This window comes from Leucopleurus acutus, assembly GCF_964270905.1.
Source record: "Leucopleurus acutus genome assembly, chromosome: 19".
NCBI classification, from domain to species: Eukaryota; Metazoa; Chordata; class Mammalia; order Artiodactyla; family Delphinidae; genus Leucopleurus; species Leucopleurus acutus.
This window is the reverse complement of record NC_139161.1, coordinates 9,813,478-9,836,207: the sequence shown is the minus strand read 5'-3', so window position 1 is coordinate 9,836,207 and position 22,730 is coordinate 9,813,478. Positions and strand designations below refer to the sequence as shown.

The following is a 22,730-nucleotide window of genomic DNA, read 5'->3' as shown; positions in this document are numbered from 1 at the left end:
TCTCAAAATATTTAATTTTTTTTAATTAGGTGGATTAAAAACAAAAAAAATCTTCAGTGTACTCAGGCCTGACGAGTTCGCACAAGTGGCCTCAAACACAGAGGTGTCTCACCCCAGACGTGGCTCCCCAGAATTCCCCCTGCAGCCCGGCTCTGAGCTGGTGCCCCACGCTGGGGGAGCCCCCCTCTTAGGGGGCATGGAAAATGCTGCTGAAAGTACAGTTGGAGACCACAGAGCCTTCTGGAGAGGGGGCAGTGAAAGGGGGCAGTGTCCAGGCCACACGGAGGTCTAACCAGCCTTGCTCTCTCCTTCCCCAGGGCAATCAGGACGCCACGGCTCCGCCTGAAGCGATGGCCCAGCCCTACCCCCCGGCCCAGTACCCCCCTCCGCCACAGAACGGCATCCCCGCCGAGTACGCCCCGCCGCCACCGCACCCCACGCCGGACTACTCAGGCCAGACCCCGGTCCCCCCAGAGCACGGCATGACCCTGTATACACCAGCACAGACCCACCCGGAGCAGCCCGGCGGTGAGACCAGCACACAGCCCATGGCAGGGGCCCAGACAGTGCCGGTAAGGGCCCTCCAACTTCAGAACCTCAGGGGGAGTGCCGGTGGGGAAGGGGCCTGGGGGCCTGTGTACGGAGAGGCAGCCCCATAGCAGGGGTCCCCGCCCCCAGGAAGGAGCTCCTAGCCTCCAAGCTCATCGCCATCCGACCCCAAGGATCTTTCTGGTGGGCAGGTGCCACGGAGGGGCAGCCAGGCCCACCGCCTCTAGCTACCCCCCCACCCCAGTCTCCCCAAGCGGCAGCTTCAGGCCAACTCTCACCTCATCTGGGAGATGGAGCGTGTCCTCAGTGGTCAGTGACCTGTTAATGGGAAGTGAGAGAAATGGGCGAGGCCAGTGGCCTGGGCTTGCCCGGCCCAGCGGCATCACGGGGGCAAGCAGGGGGTGGCGGGGGGGCGGGGAGGGGGCTGGCGGCAGCAAGGAGAGGCCCAGGGCCCCTCAGGGCTGTCTCGGGTTGCAGGCACTCCTATCATTGCTAATCACTTGTAATCTACCTGCTTGGCTGGCCTCCAATCAGATAGCTTCAATTATGTGGTTGTAATGCAGCCCCAAGGAGAAAGTGCTGAGCCGGGCACTTCTCAGAGATTTCCTGATAGCCAGGGTCACGTCCAGGAGTGGCCGCCGCCCCTGGCCAACCGGGTGGGCGCCCTGTGAAGGTAGCCCCTCTGGAGACCAGGCTGCCGCATCCCCTCCCTGACCTCCTCCGCTGCATTCTCCGGGCGCCCACGCCCCGCCGAGCTCTGGGGCTTTGCGCTCGTCCAGTTGGCCCTGCTGATCTGTCCCATTGCCGGCTAGCGGGGCCTGGCAGGAGGCCAGCACGCCTGTGCTGACCGGGAGTGACACCACCCATCTGATGGGTGCCCCCCTCTCACCCAACCTGGCTCCCACGGTGTTCCCCTGGATCCAGATATCACCTACCCTCCCTGTGCAAGCAGCAGCATCCAGGCTCTGGGGAGACACAGCCCCCCCAAGCTGCCCCCTGGGCTGGACCAGACCCCAGCCGGTGCCCTTCCTGCCTGCTCGAAGCACCTCCCAGCCTGAGTCAGCACCAAAGCACCAGGCTTTTCCATTATCCCAGTGTCCCTGGTACAGGGTGTCTGCCATAGACGCCCCCAGGGTTCCACGGATGAGAAGGGCAGCGCCCACGGGCCTTAGAATGGGGAGGCAAACCATAGTTCCCTGGTTTAGCTTTTCCACCTCGAAAAAGAGAGGTGAGCACGGGAGCCAGAGGGGCTCCCTGTGAACAGGTCACGGCCGGCCAACTGGTCTCTTTCTGATGGACAACAGCAGACGGGGTGTATCTGGAAAAACCTCTCACAACCTCCTTGTGAACAAATACTGACCCCCAGAGGTTTGCCCTGGAAGCAAGCCTGGGAGACAAGAGGATCAGCCTTGCAGCTGACACAGAGGGTGCTCTAACGCCTCGACAGCACAAACAGAGGCCTCCTGGACCCCCTGACACAGCCTCACCACGACAAATTCAAAGTCGTCTCCCTTCAGGGCTTCCCTGGTGGTGCAGTGGTTACGAATCTGCCTGCCAATGCAGGGGGCACGGGTTCGAGGCCTGGTCCAGGAGGATCCCACATGCCACGGAGCAACTAAGCCCTTGCGCCACAACTACTGAGCCTGCGCTCTAGAGCCCGCGAGCCACAACTACTGAGCCCACGTGCCACAACTACGGAAGCCCGCGTGCCTAGAGCCCATGCTCCACAACAAGAGAAGCCACCGCAATGAGAAGCCCACACACTGCAACAAAGAGTAGCCCCCGCTCGCCGCACCTAGAGAAAACCAGCACACAGCAACGAAGACCCAACGCAGCCAAAAATAAATTAATTAATTAATTAAAAAAAAGAAAGTCGTCCCTTTGGCAGACATTTGCGGGGACCTGCTCGTGCCAGGTGCTGAGCCAGCACTGGGGACACACGGGAAAAATGACCGGCCCTGCCCCGCGGGAGCCGTTGCTTCCCACCAATCAGGGACATAAAGTGGAAGGGGGCCAGTGTTGACCTCCGTGCCTGTGAGAATCCACGGCCCCGGAGAGGACCCAGGAGTCTCGGAGAGAAGCCAAGTAAGACATGAGAGTCTCCCTGCTCAGCTGAGCGCCTCCCCGGGAAAGTGCCTGGGCCAGAGAGCCACTGAGCCCGTGAACGGGCAGCCTCGACCTTCCTTTCTTTACCTGAGGCTCTTCAGGTACTGCAAGGGGGTCAGAGTCTGCTGCTCTTCCATCGGGATCCGGAGACGGAGGCCCCACGGGTGAAAGTTACTGGATTAGTAGGTGACCTCGAAGACACCCAGAGCTGCCCGGCAAAGATTTTGAGTGCTCTGACTGGGAGTGTTTCTTCAAGCAGGGGCTTCCCACCTTGGGAGCAGCTGGGGAGGGTGGCCGCCGGCCGTCCCGCTCTAAGATTCCAGGAGCCACTTCCACTAGAGTAACTCCTGGCACTCGCAGCCCTGCTTCTCAGCTGTCTTATGTCCCTCCTGTGTCAGGCCTCCGTCACTGCTCTGACTCTCCTCTTGGCCTTCCCCAGGCAGCCTGACGTTAGAAGCAGGAGGTGCGGGGCAGCAGGCGGTGCGGGCTCCAGCTTTTGTCCAGACCTGCCCTCTCCTGTCTGTGGATTCCGTTTGTCATCACAGTGCCATCTTTTGTCAAAAGGCAGCAGGGGGGGCTGAGTGATTGGGGCTGCTGATGGAGCGGGCCCACCTCACTACCCTGCAGGGCCCCCCAGGGGTGCGAGTTGGGGACCACCTCCCTGGAGTACTCATTCATTCAAGGTCATGCGGGTCCCCTGCAGGTGTCCTCCCCACCCACTTTTCCACCCTCCATCGTGGGACAGCCAGAGGGACCTCCTCTCAGAAACTCCTCCCCTTCTCCCAAATCTTCCTCTGGGGCCATCTCGCCTTTGCACCATGGGCCTCACACGGCCTGCCCCATGGCTGTCTCTCCTCCCCCACCAGCAAGCGCTGCAGCAGCAGAAACTCCACCCGGAGCAGCGGCCTTTGGTCCCCTGTGCTCTTGGCTCTCGGGGCTTAAGAAAAGTAAAAGGGGTGGACCGTGGTGGGAGTGCACCACTGCAGGGTGAGACTCAGCCGCGTGCCGCCTCCACGCAGGCGTGGTGCGAGCAGACGGCACCATCAGCACCAATGCAGCAAGCGCAGTGGCCAGCAGAGAGCCTGGAGCGTGGCATCATTCACGGGGTCCAAAGCGGACACACAGCTCCACTCAAGGTTCGGAAGAAGACCTCATGAGTGAATGGCGTGAGGACACAGGCGGAGGATGCCTCCTCCAAGGCTGGCTCACCGCCCACCAGGGGCGAGCCATGTCTGGCAGGCAGCTGACAGTCACTGCACGAGTGCCCAGGAGGTCTTGGAGGACCAAAGATGAGGAGAGATGGGGCCATAGAGAAAGGGCATTTCCAGGAGTCTCCCGTGCGGCATCAGCAAGCCGTGACGGCCACCAGGTCCTGGCCTGCTGCCTGTGGCCCTGCCAGACCTAACGAACCCTGCCCAGGGCCCTCTTGGCCTCTCCCTGTGCTGGGCTTGGGAAGGCCCAGGTGAATAGAGCTGCAGGCTCCTCGGAGGGTGCGAGGGTGGGACATATGCTGTCCCACCAAGATGGGCTGGCTGCTGCCTTGAAAGGAGGAGGGGGACCCATGACGACTAAGGTGACACAGAGATGGGGAAGACACGGAAGCGAAGCGGCCGAGAGCAGTTGTGGGAGGGAAGGGAGAGTTGCTGCCGCTGTTTCTCTTTTCCCTGCATTTGAGAATCAAAGGCAAAGATTGCTTCAAAAAAGAAAAAGGAAGGGCTTCCCTGGTGGCGCAGTGGTTGAGAGTCCGCCTGCCGATGCAGGGAACACGGGTTCGTGCCCGGGTCCGGGAAGATCCCACATGCCGCGGAGTGGCTGGGCCCGTGAGCCATGGCTGCTGAGCCTGTGCGTCCGGAGCCTGTGCTCCACAACGGGAGAGGCCACAGCAGTGAGAGGCCCGCGTACCGCAAGAAAAAAAAGGAAGTAAAGTCCCTTGGAAGGCGGTGCAGGCTGCCTGGACCACTGTGATAAATGGTGGGAAGGCCTCCATCTCGCCTTGGGGCAGCCAGTGTGCTGTTGCACTCTGGGGTTTCTCTGTACATCTTACAATTTCACAGTCATTGAACCCATTTATCTGCCTCTGTCTGCAGCTGCGCTTGGGGGCAAGGGGGGCTCTTTTCTTACTTGTGTCCTGCCCCCATCACCCCATTTCTCCCACCTGACCCTCAGCTGCTCCCCTAAGAGCCTTTGGGGTGGGATGCAGAGGCAGGAGGACCCTGGATCTTGGAGGCACACAGTGGGCTCAGTTCTGCTATTAGGAAGGGCCCAAGGTGGGACAGAAGGACATCCCAGCCCAGCCCCAGATGCCCCAGCTTCGTCAGCACCCTCCCGTGGTGTCCCCGCTCCAACCCCTGCCCCGCCCAGGGCTCCCCATCTCCTCTGAGCGCAAGCTGGGCCTTTCCTGTGGCCCTGGCCACTAGGTCGCGCTGACCGCTGCCCTCTGCTGGCCCAGAGTCAGCATTGCATGCCCCTCTCCCACTAGTTTTCCAAGTCTGGGGAGTCCATTTAGTCACCGGTACCCAGGAGCAGCTGAGGGCACAGGTCTGTGGGAGGCACGGGGTGGAGGGGGGTGACAGGGGCACTGGGCCCACCCTTACCACTGCCAGAGGGCGGGGCTCAGACCTACGAAGAATCAGCAGATGCACTGTGGGTTCTGCCTTGATTCGGGCGCACAGGTGGGCCCTCTGAAGGTGGCGCACAAGCTTATTTTCTGCAAGGAAGAGTGGGACCAAGGGAGGAGGACAGCTGGGGAGGGGGCTGAGCTCTCGGGCAACTCCAGGTCCCGGGCTTGGGGGGAGGAGCCCACAAGTGTCCCCGAAAAGCCCAGAGGCAGCTGCCCCATGTTCCCCATCAGGAATGAAGGCATGTACAGGCCAGATCAGGATTCTCAGAGACTTGCTACCTCACTCCCACCCCACCAGCTGTTCCTCCTCAGACGCCTCCCTGCTAAAGGTGGGCTCCTGGGAGCGGGGGTGGTCGGCACTTGTTGGTAAACCCCCAGGAACAGGCGCAGGACCACACTTGGGCTCAGAGAACACACGCTCGTCAGAACTGGGCCTGCCACGCATGGGATGGCCAACCTGCTGAGCCCCAGGTCACACGTGTCCCCAGGCACACGAGACGATGGTAGCTTCCAACCCACCAATGGGCTCTGATACCCTGTGCTTCCTCTCAACACAGGAGCACAGAGCTGAGGCTAAGGGGCCTTTGAACAAGATGCTCCCGCACCCCTGCAGCCCTCCAGGCCCCCTGCCAGCTCACCCCTGGAAGTGTGCCCAGGAGCTGGTGACATCCCCTCCCCTGCCCTATGGCATCCACTGAGTGCAGGAGCTGGGGGAGCGGCCCTTTCCTTCCAGAAAGGATGACGAGGGTGGCCATCTAGGGCAGGCACTCAGGAGTCCAGAGACAGCTCCAGCCACTAGCCTTGGTGAGGCTCTGCCCCTCGGGGTCCATTCCTCAGCCACAGCACGAGGCCTCGGTCACAGGGACCTCGCCCTGCTCACTGTTCTGGCTCCAGGAAGCTTTTGGTACTGGTCAGCACTCCTCCGGTGGACAGAACCCACCAGAAGCAAACGGGCAGTTCCCGGGGACCTGTAGAAAGTGCTCTCCGGCACCTCTCCTCTCAGCTGTGTCTCCGCGGCCCAGCCTCCCGCCGCCGGCCAGCTGCCTCTGCTCCTCCAGCCACGTGGGAGACCACAGCCACTGGGACTTCCATTTGTGCAAAGTCTGACCCAGGCCTCGAGGACCCTGCCCTCCCCGCTTCACTCTCTGTAGGCCCCCAGGCCGTCCGTCGTCTGGAGTCCTGTCCCAGAAGCAGACCCCCAGACAAAGGTTAAAATTCAAGCAGTGTATTGGGCTGGTGAGCCCAAAAGACCCGGGAGGAGAGCCGGGACTTCAGACAGGAAAAGGAAAGAAGCAATAAAAGGTGTTTCTTGGCCCGTTATGCCCACAAGGGGCAGAGGCACGAGGAGGCAGAGGAGCCCCACGGGAGGGAGCCAGCATCTGTCCACCCACCCCATCCGTCACCGGCTCTGATCCTGGGTACTAACGCTGAGCAGCCCACAGAAGGCCATGGGTGCCAGCCCCTGGGTCACGATGAGCCAACCAGGCCCCTCGGTCAGTCCTCCCCCACTCACCACGCCCAGCCTGCCTTTGGCTCTGGGGATTCAGCAGGGACCAACCAGGCTGAAGGGCAGCCTGGCTGTGAGCTGATGGCCCGTCCCTGTTGAAGTCCCCAGGGAGGAACCTCACATGCACACCACCAGCCCAACCTGCTTGTTGCCCTGCACTGCCTCGGGGCCTCTTCACGGCCTTGGCCTCTCGGGGGGCTGGTGGGAGGGGGGGTCCTTGCTTTGTGGCAGCTTTGTTCCCTGAGACCCAAGTCTTTCAGAGTCCCTCTGTTGACCAACATTTAGCTCCAAAATGAGGACCAGCTCTGAAGCCCTGGACGTGGCCACCCCTGAGCCTTGGAAGATGCAGAGCCCCAGAGCAGGGTTAGAAGAAGAGGCAGGCAGCCCCGGGGGGGCCTCCCTGTGGGGCAGCACCGCCACGGATATGTGTGTCGTGGTGGCTTCTGAAACTTCTCCACTTTCTCATTGAGCTGGAAACCCCAAATGGCGCCCATGGTCCCAGAACTCGGGCTGTCAGGGAAGCAGTGCACTCATGACCTCAAAGACCGTGATAGCCAAGGGACCGCTGACGTCAGACCTCAGTGGACAGGCCGAGCCACGGTGGGAGGACGCACTGGGCCAGGGAGGCCTGGCCCTGTGATGGTGTTGCAGACACAGCCCGGGGAAAGACCTGGAAGTGGGACCTGAGGCTGAGGTGCTGCTGTGCCATGTCTCCTGTGGGTCCCAGGATGGGGACGTCCTAGGGGCCTGCGGAAGACCTGGCACTTAGATGGTCCCCTGCTGTGGGATGGAAGCTGAAGGGGGCACCTCCCAGCCCGGGTCCTCTTCCCGCAGCAGACAGACGACGCGGCACAGACGGACAGCCAGCCGCTCCATCCCTCCGACCCCACAGAGAAGCAGCAGCCCAAGCGGCTACACGTCTCCAACATCCCCTTCCGGTTCAGGGACCCCGACCTGCGGCAAATGTTCGGGGTGAGTGTGTGTGGCCCCTCCATCTGCACTCCCACTCTCAGCGCACAGCCCAGGTGTCAGAGAGGCCCCCTGGGTTTCCTGCCTCCCGTTGCCCTCTGGGTCCAGCCCTGCTCTGACCCGAGCCTGTGGGGTAGGAGGGAGGAGGAGGGATGCAGGCTCTGGGTGGAGAGACCTGCGTGGCTGCCACCTCCACCACCTGCCCCTCAGGCCCAGGCCAGTGCCAGTCAGGTTATCACTCCGCTGGCCTCTCCTTCTGATGAGGGCTCCAGGGACCCCTGTGCCCCCAGAGCGGCAGCCCAGCCTCCTGGCCTCACACCCAGCAGCCCTGCCTGTCCTGTGTGCCTGGGGCCCAGGCACTCAACCTCTCTGGACATCCTCCAGGCCCCAGGGGTGGGGTGACAGGAGAGCACACGATGGGAAGCAAGTGCGCGTTCCGTTCCTGGATTCTCCCTGTCTGTTCCTAGACTTTGCTCTGTAGGATTTCAGCCAGTTGTAGGGTTACTGTAAGATCCTGCAGGGAGGCCCCTAAGTCCCGTGGTGACTTTATTCTGTCACTTGATTTGAACACCTAGCAGGTGCTGACACCCACCGGGTGCCAGGGCTGCCCTGTGGGCAGGTGAGGGGGCAGCAGCCAGGGTTCAGCCCCGGCCACAGAGGACACATGCGCCTGGCCCGTGTTCCCTCCCTTTCTTCCCTCTCCCACCCCAAACTCTCCTCCCTCTGCCTGCCCTGTGCCCACTCCCCACTTCTGCCACAAGTCAGGCAGGCTCTGGGCCCTGAACCCCAGCCCTTCCCTCATGCCACCCACCACCCCAGATGGGATCTGTCAGGCAAACAGGAGGTGGCCCTCCTGGGATGGACTCAGCACCTACACCTGCCCTTGGCCCAGATGTCCACTTCTCTTCCTGGGGGCCAGGCCCCACTGGATTTGGGGTTAGACCCAGTAGGGTGCAGGCAGGATTTAGAATCATCGGAAGATGAGAATTCTGCCCGCTCTTGGCCCTGGGCCTGGGCAACTGCCAGCTCTCTGAGCCCGGGGCCCCCACTCGGAGCAGCTGGTATTACGATGTTATTAGGTCAGTTCACTTGGACGCCCTTCCAGTCCCGACATCACGGGCCTCAGCACACTCAGTCCCTACAGGCCGCCCAGGGGCACCCATGGTCCCTGCAGGACGCCCATGAGTTCACTCGCCCCTGCAGCACAGCAGCACCATCCTCCCCCTCCAGTACTTGTCAGGGTTGGCATTACCTCACTGTCTGGTTCCACGTCCCTCCCTGCCCACGTGACACCCACCTCCAAATGTTACATCAATTGTATGCACTGGAGACCTCAGGACAGGCCCCTCGGGACCTCAACTGGGATTTTAGGGGACCTGGTTCACAGGTTCCTGGTCTCACGTGCCAGTGAGGGAGACAAGGCTGCCCCTTGGGAGTTCCAGGCCAGCGATGGGGCAGGAAGGGGGCAGCCAGAGCGTCTGGGCCCAGCTGACTGGTATGTCCTGGTCAGGCAGAAGGGCCTGGGGGTCACTTCACCCTGCCCCACACACAGCCCAGCCCCAAACAGCACAGGCAGCAGGCAGTGCAGGGTCCCTCCCTAGCACTTTCTCTCTTCCAGGGGCTTCTCTCCCTGGCAGCACCCCACCTTTTGGGAAGGACTTACCCAGAACCCATGTGTGTGAATTAGGGCTGTCTGTCAGCAGCTTGTGTCAAAGTCCCAGCAGGGAGAGGAGAGGATGCTGACGACACCGCAGATGGGACCAGCATCCTGGAGGGAAAAGCTCTCTGCACGGGAAGGTGGGGAGGGATGCCCCCCCGCCGCCAGGCTACCCAAGAGCACCTTCATGTCCCTGCAGGAGGTGGAAAGAGGGCCGGGGGCAGAGGACCTGACACAGGCAGGGGGCAAGGGTCCCCTGGGGAGCAGGCCAGCTGGGCCAGCAGTCTTAACACACCCTCTCCTGTCTCCCCCACCCCCATCTCTGTCTCTGCAGCAATTCGGAAAAATTTTAGACGTGGAGATCATTTTTAACGAGCGGGGCTCCAAGGTGGGTGCCGCCCAGAGGCCGCCACCATTACAGCGCCCGGCTGTAGGTCCCGCCAGGCTAACGTGTGAAATGTGCATTTGCTTCCTGGAGAGCTCCGAGCCTGAGGACCCCTGAGCGACACGGGTGCTTGTACTCCCCGCTCCTCCGCCCGCCCCACCCTCCCCACCCCGCTGTCTGTGTTGTCGCTGCCGCTGCTGAGGCTTCCTTCTCTCTAAGTCGCCAGGACCTCTCTGTCTGCACTTGGAGCCCCGGCCCCTGGGCCTGGGTCCCCAGCCTTCGAGCCGCTCCCCCGCGGGCCACCGGCCTTCCTGGAGCCGCCCGGAGACTCGGTGGAGGGCCTGCAGGGGGCAGGCGGGAGGGTGCCCGCTCCTGGACGGGAAGACCCCCCCGCCCCGGTTGGGGGTCCTGGGATGACGATGGGTGAGGCTGCCCCCACTCGGTCCAGAAGCCCAGCCTTGGCCCCCCAGGTGGGGCGAGGGCAACAGTCCTGGCCCCTGGTCAGGTCAGCATCTCTCTTATAGCTCTGGCCTGTCCCTTCAAGTGCCAGGCGGTCAGCTCAGGTCAGGCTCAGGCCAGGCCAGCAGCTGCCCCACCCCCGGGGCCGTACGTCTCCCAGGCGTCCTGCCAGTGGCACCAGGACAGACCTCTGGGCTGCCCGAGTCTCTCCTTCAACTCACCTGACTCAACCCCTCTCTCTCTCTCTCTCTCTCTCCCCCCGCCCCCCATTGCCCTGCCCCCCCCCACTCCCCACACCTCCTTTTTTTTCCTTTTTCTCATCCTATGTCTTTCTCTCCATGTCTGTCCTTCTCCGCTCACAGGGTTTTGGGTTTGTAACTTTTGAAACTAGCTCAGATGCTGACCGAGCCCGGGAGAAGCTGAATGGGACGATCGTAGAGGGACGGAAAATTGAGGTGCTCAGATAAGTGTGCTGCGGCAGGGACGCCCTTGAGAGCCGCCTCCGGTCACCCTGGGCCCCCGACCCAGCCCCGCTGTTGCCATGCAGAGAGCCAGGCCAGGGCCCCATGGCAGGGCCAAGCTGAGATCGGAGCCGAGCCCACCACCTGCCACACCTTCTGGGTCTAGGCCTCAGGCTCACCCAAGGGCCCCCCAGCCTGCCCCCTCCCTCTCATTCCTGGAAAAGGTCCCCAGCTGTGGGGCTCAGCCAGACACTGGGAGGAGCCCCAGAAGTCTCGTCTCCGAGGCTTGGCGGCTCCAAGGACCTCAACCAGCCCAGCCTGCCCGTGGCTGGGAGCAGGTCATTAGTCTCACCAAGGAGCGGCAGCTGCCCCGTCCCCCCTCCCCATGCTGCCCCATCCTGCAGTTTGCCCCTTGCCTTTATCCCCCAGAGGGTGGGCAGCAGGACGAGCCAGAGCCTAGAAAGGGATCCAGCCCAGAGGCGCAGAGGGGAGGGAAGGCGAGGGGTCCCCCGACACGCCCGCCTCCACCACCCCTTCCCGGGCGGCTGCGTGTGCCCTGCTCAGTGCTGAGGCTCTGGTGTCTGGGAGCTGGGCTTCCCGAGCAGGGCGGGCAGCAAGGGTGGCCAGGGAGGGAGGGCTCAACGGCTAGTGCGGAGCCACTGGAAGAGCGGTGGAAGGACCTGAGGGAGGGTTTCCAGAAGCAGAAGGAGTGCCAGAGGCACCGACCTCAGCCGGGCTCCAGCCCAGCATCCGGCAGCCCAGGCTGCGGCCCCAGGCCCCAGGGCTCACACTGACCGGGGGGAGGCAGCGCGGCCCAGACCCCTCCCTCGAGTTCCACGCCTGCCCTGCTTTCTCCTCCCCCCTGCAGCCCAGCCCAGTCCTCTGGGCAGCCTGGCCACGGCCTTAGATGTCTGCACAGTAGGACCCACTCCCTTGGCACCTACCTGCTCCTCCCCCATTGGCTTTGCCCCACCACCACGGGCACGTGTGCCCCCCGCCCCCACAGAAAGCTCTCTGCTGGCCTCAAGGGAAAGGGATGCTGCCCCCACGGGGAGGGGTGACCATCCTGGTGCCCACAACCAGGAGGGCCTCAGCAGCCACCCACGGCAGAGAAGTCTTGGGGGCCATTCTGTTAGCCGCGCTGAGAGCACTTTGGGGAGAGTCCACCAGCCAGCTGCTCCAGTGGCCTTGGGTTGCCAGAGAGAGGCTGGGCTCGGTTTGTGGGAACAGTCCTGTGAACGGCAAGAGCCAGTGGGACTGGATGCAATGCTTAAGCTGAGGGCCCGGGGCCTGGGCCAGGCTGGGCACCAGCCAGTGCTGGGAACAGTGATGGCCCAGGTTCTCAGCCGGGGGGGTGAGGTGCGGGCAGCACTCGGAGGGAGGAGGCCCGGGGGGAGGGCAGGCCGTGGTGGGGGGCCAGGCGAGAAGAGGAGGCGGTCCTGTGCCTCGTCTGGGCGTCCCAGGGCCTCCTCCCCAGCCCCCAGCCCCCTCCGAGGCGGCCACGGAGGAGAAATTCAGAGCAGGACCATGCGGCCAGTGGCCTACAGGCTAATGTTCCCTTCAGCCTCTCCCTCCCTCTCTCTGGGCAGGTCAATAACGCCACGGCCCGAGTCATGACCAACAAGAAGACTGCCAACCCCTATACCAACGGTAAGCGGCCCAAGACCCCAGGGAGGCTGCAGGGGCCACCAGTGGGGACAGGGCCCAGGAGGAGCCCAGGCTGCTGGAGGCCAGCCTCCCTGGATGCTGAGTGCCCCCTCATGTCCCGGCTCTGCCACGGTCAGAAGGGGGTGGGTCAGCGAAGCAGGAGGAGAGCTGGGGCCACCCGCCTCCACCCACACAGCTGGTGAGACCCCCGTGCTTTCCCGAGCGTGGCCGTACCCGGAGGCCGAGGACAGGCTTCAGGCACGGCGGAGAGTGGCCACTTCCTGGATCGTTCCTTATTTTCTAAGTGTCGAGGCTAGAGGCGCTCAGTATTTAATGAGTATGATGACAGTTTGAGGGACAGCCCCCCACCGCCCACCCCTGGGCCTTGGAAACACGGAAAGGTTGAGGCCCCGCTGGCCATAGTGTGCGTCAGCTGAGCAGTGTGCCCATGTGCACCTGGACCCGACTGTAAGCAGATGCGGCCAGTCTTCTTTGAAACAAAACAGCTGATGCTAAATGCTGGCTGCAGGGAGGCGTGGAGGGACGGCTCTCAGCCTCTGGGTGACTTAACTCCACCAGGCAAGGACTGGTGCGGGGACTGGTTTGAGTGTAGCTGGGAACTCTTTGGGGCCTTTTTGACTTTGCTCCTCTAGCCAGGGAGCAGCAGCCCTGCTCCACCGGGACGAGTCTCCTGGCAGGACATGGGCTTTGCTTCCCACCCCCACTAGCAGGGAAGAGTGGACTGAGCCACCCCCAGACTCTCTTTTCCTGGTCTGATCAGATATACATGGAGTCAGGGGACCGGCCAGCATGGAAAACCTAGGGCAGGACAGTGGGCGGATCTGCCGCCTGACTCGCCAGCTGGGCCCCCCAGTCTTCCCTCCTGGGGCAGGGCTGGGGCCCTGGCCAGACCCCATTTAGATGAGATTCTTGTCGCTCCCATCCTGCTTTTTTGAGGACTAGCAAAGCTCAAATTCTTTCTAAAAATCTGGGGGCTCCCCGGCTTCGCGCCTGTCCTGAGCACACGCTGTGTATGATTTCAGTGACCTGGTGCTCAGCACAGGAAGGAAAGCGGTAGACGTTTTTACAGGCCCAGGGTGATCCAGGGGGCTGCGCAGCCTCTCCCGAGAGCCACACGCCCCTGCTTTCTGGGCAGACCTGAGGATGTGGAGGGACATGGGATTCGGAAGAGAATCCATCCCTGAACAAGTGCACCCTTGGCTCGGAATGGGCACAGAACCAAGGCCGGTTGAGCGACAGGGAGTGGAGAGAGGGAGAAACCTCTGCCCACTTCGGTGGCAAACATGGTTTCATTTAAACATCTTAGTTGGCCTGGGCAAGAGTGACAAGGGCTGCAGTGGGCCAGCCCTGGGTTCCCTGCAGGTGGCAGTGAAGCCCAGCTCATGGGCTCTGTTGACTGAGGCTTCACTCTGCTTAACACTTCAGAGGACTCAATTCATCAGTCGGTCAGAGGGGCAGAAATTTCCACTTCAGGAAATAGACTCGCAAGGTTTGACCAGGTGTTACTATTTGCTGAAGAAACAAAGGATCCACCCAGGTGGGTCTCCGACTGCCTCTGTCATCTGGGGTCCCAGACAGTGAATTGGGGCCAGAGCGACAGGTGGAGGCACCCAGGACTCCAGAATTGGCAGAGGGAGGGGCCAGGGCCATCCGAAGCAGAAGTACAGCCTCTCTGACTGCACGCAGGAGAGCTGCCAGATGGGACCTAAGGGAGGTGGGCTTGGGTCACGGGCTCAGGACTCTGCTCCATCGTGGATTTCTACTAAGAAGACTCAGTTCTTGGGACTGGAGGTCATCCCAGAAGATGAAGCGTTTCTTCCTTCCTGACCTGGTATTTATAGAAGATTCCAGAGGCCTAGCAGCAACGTTCAGACGCAAACATCTGTGCTGGTCATGTGATGGTGGACCAGGGATGGAAGGCGACCCACAGTCTCATGGACAGTGTGGAGAACGGGCCCCCAGGAGGAACAAGGCCCCAGAAACTCTGTCCTGGACACCTCCCGGCCAGCCCAGCAGTGGGGCTGTTAGAATCTGGACTTGAGACATGGAGCTGGGCTGGGGGTGTGCTGCAAAGATAAGACCCTGATAAGCTGAGGGGCCAGGGGCTGGGCCTGGTCAGGTGAGCTGACCCCACCCTCACTTCCTGACCACCTGGAGCTGGTACAGGCTCAACTGGCTGGTTTCTACCCCCAGAGCCTCAGGTGGGAGCAGGCCTTCACCCGTGCGCCTGGGTCTCTGGTGGGAGAGGATGACCAGCCTGCCCACCTGCAGAGCGGGAGAGGCTGGGGGCCAGGGAGTGGCCAGGAACGTGGGCCTGGCATCCCACAGCTGGTCTGGCTCTGCCACTCTCCAGCCCTGTGATTCAAGGCTGCCACGCCTCCCTGAGCCTCCATTTGCTCATCTGTAAGATGGGAGGCCGTGACACCTTCCTCGTCGGATGGGTCTAGGACAGTGTGGTATATGGTAAAGTGGTCAGAGGATGCTAGCTGTCCTTCTCATTATCCCTAATCCCAAGGCCCCTCTTCCCCACCTCCTCCCCCGGCAGCCCTCCCACCGGCTGCTTTGGGGGAAAACAGACAGAGGATAGCAAAAGCAGGACTCAGCACTGAGAAAGGGAGCCCCTCGGGAGCCCCGACCCAGGACAGAGATGGGCAGGAGGTGAAGGAGGTCGCCGTGGCTGAGGCCAAGCTCCTTTACGGCAGCCTCTGACCGTCCTGGAAGGCAGCCAGGTGCCCACATGAGACAGCTCCCATGAGATTGGGCCATCAGGCACTAACGTACCCAGGCCACCAGCAGCCCCCATCCCAGCTGGGGGCCTACAGACGTTGCATAATAACGCGTTCCACTTTCCCTCCTCGTGCTCTCCTGCAGACACTGCAGACCCCAAGCTGCTGGGGCCAGTGCCCCAGGACAGGGAGGGCCTGGGGCAGGCTGGGGAAGGCCGAAATGCGAAAAGAATCAAGACACCGGGAGGATCGTCAGCAGTGACTGGGTCTCTGTCAAGGAGCAGAAAGCACTCAGCCAGTGAGGCTGCAGCATCCCAAGAGGGGCCCAGGGACTGTGTTCCCGCCTAATCCATCTACCCTGACTGCAGACGGAGGGGTCCCGCCCGTCCTCTGCAGTGGCCACGGCCTCGGAATGTCCCAGTGGGGCTCATCTTGGAGTCCTTGGGGTTCCCAAGCATAGTGTGAGGTGGGGAGACAATGGGGAAGACAGTGATTGGGTTTCTTTGCTTCTCTTCCAGGCTGGAAGCTAAACCCGGTGGTAGGGGCAGTCTATGGACCTGAATTCTATGCGGGTAAAGGCTGGAGCTGCGGCGCGGGGCTGGGGCGGGCCTGGCCGGGTATTGGGCGGTCATTGGCCAGTCGTCCTGGGTGGGAGGACGTGGCCAGGGGCGTGGCTAGGCGGGGACGTTTTTCGGGTGGGCGTGGCCAGGCCGAGGCGTGGTGGGGCGTGGCCATGTGGGAGTGGCCAGGCGGGATGTGTGGCCCGATGCGGCCGTGGTCAGGCCCCAGCCCTCCTGCCTCCACTCCTGCCTCCCCTCCTTCCCTTAGCCTTCCCTCTCACACTGTCTCCTCTCCGACGCCCTTTCCTGCAGTGACGGGGTTCCCCTACCCCACAACCGGCACAGCTGTTGCCTACAGGGGCGCGCACCTACGGGGCCGGGGCCGGGCTGTGTACAATACGTTTCGGGCTGCGCCGCCCCCGCCCCCCATCCCGACTTACGGAGCGTGAGTACCTGGGGCGCACAGGGAGGGAGGCTTGGAGAACGGCCCCGGGAGCGTGGGGAGGGGGGCGTGGTGCAGCCAGAGGGGCTAGGCAGCCTTTCCAGCACTGTGGCGCGGGGGTGGGGGGCGGTGGGAACCCCAAACTTCACACAGCAGTCGCTTCCACATCAGTACACCCACCTCCGCCCTGCCACCGGATCTCAGGGTCTCTGGCATGTGAGGGATGTTTAGAGCCCCAGCACCTTGCCCGATGCCTTAATGGGTGGTGGTCGGCCCTGGAGCTCAGTGGGCCTTCTCTAAGCCCTCCCTGGTCCGTTCCCCGGGGCCCTCCGACCCTAATGGGGGGGATACAGCTGCCTGGGGTGGAGTAGGGGAAGGGGAAGCAAGGTGGGCCGACGGGCCCCTGGGTTTGTGGGAGAAAGGAGCTGACCAGCAAGGGTGTTACTCTATTGTTATACCAAAACAGGGCACTGGAGCAAACGCTTGTTAAAATGCCAGTCCCATGGGCAGGGCTGGCACCCTGCCCCCTCCCTCCTCAGCAGACACCGGAGCCGGCCTACCCCACCTCTCCAGCGTTCCCACCACTTTCTTGTCCGTTTGCTTCCAGGGTCGTGTATCAGGATGGCTTTTATGGTGCTGAGATTTATGTAAGTGTAGCCCCGGGGGAGGGAGGGTGGAATCTGGCGTTTCGTACGTCTCAGTGAACAGTCAGTGTCTCCCACTCCCGGCCCCACTCCCCCCACCCCCTCCCGTCCTGGGAGCCCAGGGGGCGACCTCAGCACAGGTAAACCTGGGTTATCTGTGCTCAGGGTGCGAGTAGCAATGGATCCCCCAGCAGCCCGATGAGCCAGGCGTGTCTTCTCCGTTTCACAAGGTGTCAGTTGTATGATGGGGACAGTGGGTGAATCTCCCATATCCCTAGCAGCATTGGGGTCACTGAGTGAGCCCCCATAGGCACCCTGTGTCCATTGCAGAGGCCAGAGAGAGACCAGGAGGTAGAGGCTCCAGGGCAGACCCCCTTGATGGGGTCCTGTCTCCTCTCTTCTTTCATGGGGCTGCACTTACTGCTTCCTCTAGCTCGGAGCCCTTGCTGACGACCCCCACCCCCACCCCACACAAGACCTCATTTCCATCCCGGGTGGTCGCCTGTAATTCAGCAGTCCATTGGTCAGGGCTAAGACGTGGTCTGAGTTAATGCCCTTTGCCCTTGTCCCATCCCAGTGTCCAGGATAGCACCGAGCCTCCATACCCATCAGCATCAGAGTCAGGGCTGCGCTGGCCTGGTGGCAACTCTGTGAGCACCTACCGTGTGCCAAAGCCTTGAACACAGCCAGACATATCATTGATGCTCACCCGTGTGTGTTGAACGCACAAATGGACGCATCAATGAATGAGGTGAACAGAAACCCCACCTTGAACCATGCCACGAAACCAGAAGCCAGGTGCCCCCAGGCCTGCACCAGCTGCCCCTCACCTGGCCAAGATGAAGGTTGAAATGCTGTGTCCAGCCCACTAAGCCCGTGTGCCGTGTCCTCCCCTTACCCTGCAGGGAGGCTATGCCGCCTACAGATACGCTCAGCCCGCAGCAGCCGCGGCCGCCTACAGCGACAGGTACCCGCGGTGGGCGGGGGCGGGGAGAAGATGGATGGGTCGTCGGGCTGGGCTGGGACAGACAGGAACCCTCACCCACAACACTCAGGGCCTGGGGGTGCCTCCCTTTGGTGGACACAGGGTCTGGGCAAAGGAGAGCAGGTCCATGTGAGCTTGGAGACCCCAAGCCAGCAAGCCCCAAACTTCTGTAATCACTTCCTGCCTGCAAGAGAGGGGAGCCTCGGGACCCCCTGGTTCTCGGGTAGCGGACAGCTCCTCTGATGCCCAGCCCTGGAGGCCTAACCCCCCTCCCCAAGCTCTGGAGGCCCGAGTGAGAAAGGTAATTAGGAGCGTTTGCTTCTGCTCGGGCACGCCTCTGACGCTTCTCAGCGCTCCCAGGCCTGAAACCCTTCAACCCCGAGAAAGAAAGGCAGAGTGTGTGCACCTTGGGAGCAGAGGCCTCTGCCCACCTGAAAGCACACCCAGAGGCCCAAGGGGGGGTTCTCTTTTGTTTTGAGGGTAGGTCTTGTGGGGGGGGCTGGCCTGTCACCTTTCCCTGTGGGCACTCGGCCTGTTGGCTGCAGGGCTGCAGGCTGGGGAAGCGTGCGGGCTCCAGTACCGGCCAGGCGGTGGGCGCTTCGTGGAGGACAGCCATCGCGTGCCGGCTCTGGCCTAGGAACTGCCCAGCCCTCCCTCTCAGGGGCAGGCGGCACCCTTGGACCCACACCTTCCTCGCAGCCTCACACTGTGTCTCAGCCTGTGGGTCTTGTCAGGGGCGCAGCAGGCCAGCGCTCAGGGTCAGCACTCGCTGGACGTGTTCAGAGGGTGACCGGCTGTGTTCCCTCCAAACAGGCAGGAAGAAGAAGGGGGCATGCAGGGGAGGGAGGGGCCTTGGGGCGCCGTCTGGGAGGAGGCAGGAGACCTGCTGGCCCCCCAAATGCCCCGTAGCCCACACCCCACCCCCTGTGCTCACCTCCCCAGTTATGGCAGAGTCTACGCAGCTGCTGACCCCTACCATCACACCATCGGCCCCGCGGCGACCTACAGCATTGGAACCATGGTAAGGAGGCTGGGGCCTGGCTGCCCTGAGCTGTGACGAGACGGCTCGCGCTGCAGCCAGGTGTGTGGCGGGGGGCAGGCGAGCGGGCAAGCCCTTAGGGGAATGACCCAGCCCTCGGCCTGGTGCCTGGAAGACAGAGGCCTGGATTTGAGTTGGAGGAGGACTTGCCCCTTTGTGCCCTTGTGGAATTAGAGGGAGGCAGGTCTGCCCAGACAGTCGGCTGCCCAGTAGTGACGTCTGGTCGTCTGGGAAGCATCCTGGTGCGGCCCGGTTTTCTGAGCCCTGTAACGAAAGTCCCGTCCGGGCCTTCCATTCCCCTCACCAGGAAAACCAAACAAAACCCTCCGGCAGAGGCTCCAGAGGCAGGCAGGGCCTCCACTTCCCCTCATGTGGGTGTGTCCGTGCCATGGTCCCTCTGTGTTCTGTCACCCCCTTGCTGTACCTTTTCTCACATCGAGGTGGGGAACAAGGGCTACCTGCTGTTTCTCACCCAAGGCCCTGCTCCACGGCCCGTCCGTGGCTCCGGCTGAGTCTGCAAGCCCTCTCCTGGGGAGACGGGGCCTCTGACCACGGGCCTGGGGCGGGACGGAAGGGGCGCACTCCTGGGCTTGCTGAGGCCGGAGGTGTGTGGGCCAGTGTGTGTGTGTGTGAGCGTGTGTGTGTGTGTGTGTGTGGCCAGCTGTTGACACATACAGCCCAGCTCACTCTGTACCCCCAAATCTGCTTGCAGTGGACACCTACCTCCCAGGCCCATCCCACCCCCAACCCCAGGGGGTGTTACTGTCGGTTTTTAGCTAGCTTGGCATCCAGCATCAAAGATGAAAACATTTTTGCGGGGGTCAAGAGGGAGGAGGTTCAGAGACAATACGGATTTTTTTTTCATCTCCCTTGTTTTTGATGACTCCCTCCCAGTTTTTGTTTTGTCTTTTTTGATGTTTAACGAGCCTCAGATATCCCAGGCAGCCTGCGGTGACTGCTGGCAGCCATGGGGCCCAGGCCTCAGGGTGGGGGCCCACACCCACTCCTGGATGGAGGCCCCAGAACCGTGGCTTGCAGGCCCCGTGGCTCCAGGATCGTAATTCACAAGGGTTCCCTCTTGTGTTTCCTTTTATTGATTTTTTAAGATTTTCTGTTTCTTCCCAACTTTCCTTCTCTGCCACTTGCCACTTTCTTCCTTTTTCTGGGGAAACTGGTGGGTAGGGCAGGAGGTTCCTGTGCGGGCCTCCCTGACCCAGGGGAGCCCAGGGGCACCGGAGAGCAACAGTGCCAAAGGCCCGTCCTCCCAGCAGGATGGAGGAGGCGCAGGGACCCCAGGAGGCCCCACGGAGCTGGGTGAGCAGATGCAGCCCCTCCTGGTAGAGCCAAGGCCCTGGGAACCCTGACAAGAGGTCCCTCCGCCCTCCCGTGCCTGGAGGGGCTGAGTCCTGACCCCGGCAGCCCCGCTGGGTGCTGAGGAGGTGGGGCTTCTGCTCAGCCCTGCCCCCCAGATTACAGATGACAGAGAAAGCGGGCAGGGAAGGGCCAGGCCTGAGCCAAGACAGTGGCCGAAAGACATCTCAAGCCTCGTTATCCAGAAGCACTGTGGCTGGTGACCCCAGCACCTCCCTGACCCCAAGACCACCACATCGGAAACAGGCCCAGGGCCCCTCCTGCTGCCATGACAACCAGCGCCCATTCTCCCCGAGGCAGACCATGAGGCGGGCAGAAAACGGGATTTAGCTATTTCTCTTTTTGCTTTTCCTTATTTTTTTTTCTTTTTGCTTTTTCCCCCTCTCCCAGAAGGCGGTACTGATTGGCTGTTTTTCATCTTTGATGTTGCAGGCTAGCCTCTGCCGAGGAGGGTACAGCCGCTTCACCCCCTACTAGCAAGAGGCCCAGCCCCTAACAGCATTCACACTGACTGCCTAGTACACACCAAACCCAGCAGTCCAAAACCAGGCACAGCCACCAGGAGGACAGTGCGCCCCTCCCGGTCAGCGACACGCGCCGCTGGCCTCTGCGACTCTAAGTCCATAGGTTTTACCTCCGGCCAACTGGTCTCCCCGCCACGATGGCGTGTGTGTCTTTGACCCTGGTCACCCCCGTATGTCTGAAACCTTGGTTCCTATTTTGACTCTGTTGACGTTGTGCCCCCCCCCCAGCCATTTCAGGTACAGTATGCACACAGTGGGAGGGGCTAGGCTGGCAGAAGACCCCTCCCCGAGAACTAGCAATAGAGCCCGAGAGGGCCATGCCCACTCCCCATGCCCCCGGGCTACAGAGCCACGGAAGACACCAGCCCGGCCTCCCCAGGAAGCCACCCCAACCAGTCTGGGCCAGAGCCCCGGCCCCTCCCCTGGGGTTCAGGAAGCAAGGGGCTCCCGTCTGTCTGCCTCAGTTGGTGGGTTCCTAGCCTCGACAGTACTCCTCCCTCCCCATCGTCACCCAGCTAATCACAGGAGTAAGTGTCTCTGCCCTCTGTCCCCATCCAGCTAAACTAACATTTCTGATTAAACTTTATTGATGTTTCCTGCTGAAGTTGTCACAAGTCGTGCGGGAGCCCCACCAGCCTCAGGGGTTCCTTAGTCTCTGTTATAAGAAGGGAGAGCGTAGGGAGAAATTTCCCTGCCCCAGAGCCCAAAAGCGGTCCAGCCCTGCAGCGCCCGAGGGCCCTCCGCTCAGCCCGTCTGCCTCACCGCCCACAGTCTGTCCTCTCCAGCCACAGTCTTGAGATGGGGTCCCTGCCAGCCTGGCACCTGGGTCTGTGCAGCGCCAGAGTGCAGCACCATCTCCCCTTCCCCAACCTGAAACGTTCTTATCCAGGTACATTTCCGGGGGGGGGAGTCTGAGTGAGAGAGCAGGGGAGGGTGGTGCCCGTCCTCCGGACTCCCTGGCGGAACAGTGCCCAGCGTCCACCTGCCGTCCCGAGAGGCCTGGGGCTTAGCTCTGCTGCAGGGCTCTGGGGCCTGCAGGTGAAGCTGAGACAGCCGCGGGAGCTTTTGGAAGTTTCATATGCGGCCCTGGTACCTCTGCGACAGGAAAAAGTGGCAAGGACCAAGGAGGCCCAGGTCTCCTATGTGCCAGAGCTGGGTTTCCAGGGGTGTGGACGCAGCTAGAGGGTGCAGGTCCCCGCCAGCCAGGGCGTGAGCCTCCGCCGACTCCACCAGCACATCTGTCCTGGCTGGTGGAGTGGGCAGGTCACACGCAGGGTGCCCAGCCAACTCACCACCACTGCCCAGAGCACCTTCTCAGCTGCCTCATTCCAGACCCCCACGTGGCCCATGCAGCGTCATCCACCCACCACGCCCTGACCTCTGCCCTCATCTGCGCCGAGCAGCCAGACCCTGCCCACCCAGGTCTTAGCAGAGTCCACCAGCTGCGTCTGCCAGCTGCGCTCATCCCGGCTGCCCTGTTCTGCCCCCACCACCGGCCGTGCCCTCTCTGCCCTGGAGGCCGGAGGTCTGCATTAAATTCCCTTACGCAAGATGAGGGGGCTCCTGAAGCTGGGAGCGGGGCCGGTTTGGGGGCGCCTCCTCTCTTCCCTCCTGGCACCCGGGGTCCCGGGTCCCGCTGCCCCGGCAGCACGCCTGGCCGGTGCTCCTGTGAACTGCAAGTCGCGCCTTTCTGTTTCTGTTGTAGTGAAAGCTTCCACCGTTTCCTTCTTGGACCATGAAGGGCAAAAACAAAAAAAAAACACAAAAAAAACACAAAACAAAAAACAAAACAAAAAAAGATGTTCAGATCCAAGCAGCAAAACAGCCAACCAAACCGAGAAGCACCCACCGCGTCCGAGTCCGCGAGCCCGCGAGCCATCGCACCGCAGCGAGGGAGCAGGTCCGCGGCCCCCGGCGCCGGCAGCGCGCTGGCAGGAGGGAGGCGGGAGGGGAGGGACTCCGTTTTCTACCACGTCTTCCTTCCGGGCCCCACTCAAGGCAGCGTGGGCCGGTGGCGAGCGGCTGCAGGCCCAAGCAGGAAGAGTGGCCAGCAGGACT

At 62.2% G+C, this 22,730-nt stretch overlaps 1 protein-coding gene across 4 annotated transcripts; it reads left to right on the top strand.

Moving 5' to 3' along the window:
• Positions 1-335: 335 nt before the first annotated feature.
• Positions 336-20,760, top strand: RBFOX3 (RNA binding fox-1 homolog 3; the record flags this gene model as incomplete). 4 transcript variants are annotated; one of them, XM_082859885.1, is made up of 11 exons in its annotated part: positions 336-572; positions 7,620-7,754; positions 9,743-9,796; positions 10,615-10,707; positions 12,303-12,363; positions 15,626-15,679; positions 15,980-16,112; positions 16,576-16,756; positions 17,659-17,720; positions 18,681-18,759; positions 20,581-20,760. In XM_082859885.1, 11 exons carry the CDS (start codon positions 351-353, stop codon positions 20,623-20,625), a joined length of 1,119 nt encoding a protein of 372 aa, XP_082716011.1. In that variant the 3' UTR covers positions 20,626-20,760. The 4 variants fall into 4 exon arrangements, with proteins under 4 accessions (XP_082716011.1, XP_082716013.1, XP_082716010.1 ...); XM_082859887.1 differs by having other exon boundaries at positions 7,617-7,754; positions 16,717-16,756; XM_082859884.1 differs by having other exon boundaries at positions 7,617-7,754.
• Positions 20,761-22,730: the final 1,970 nt, after the last annotated feature.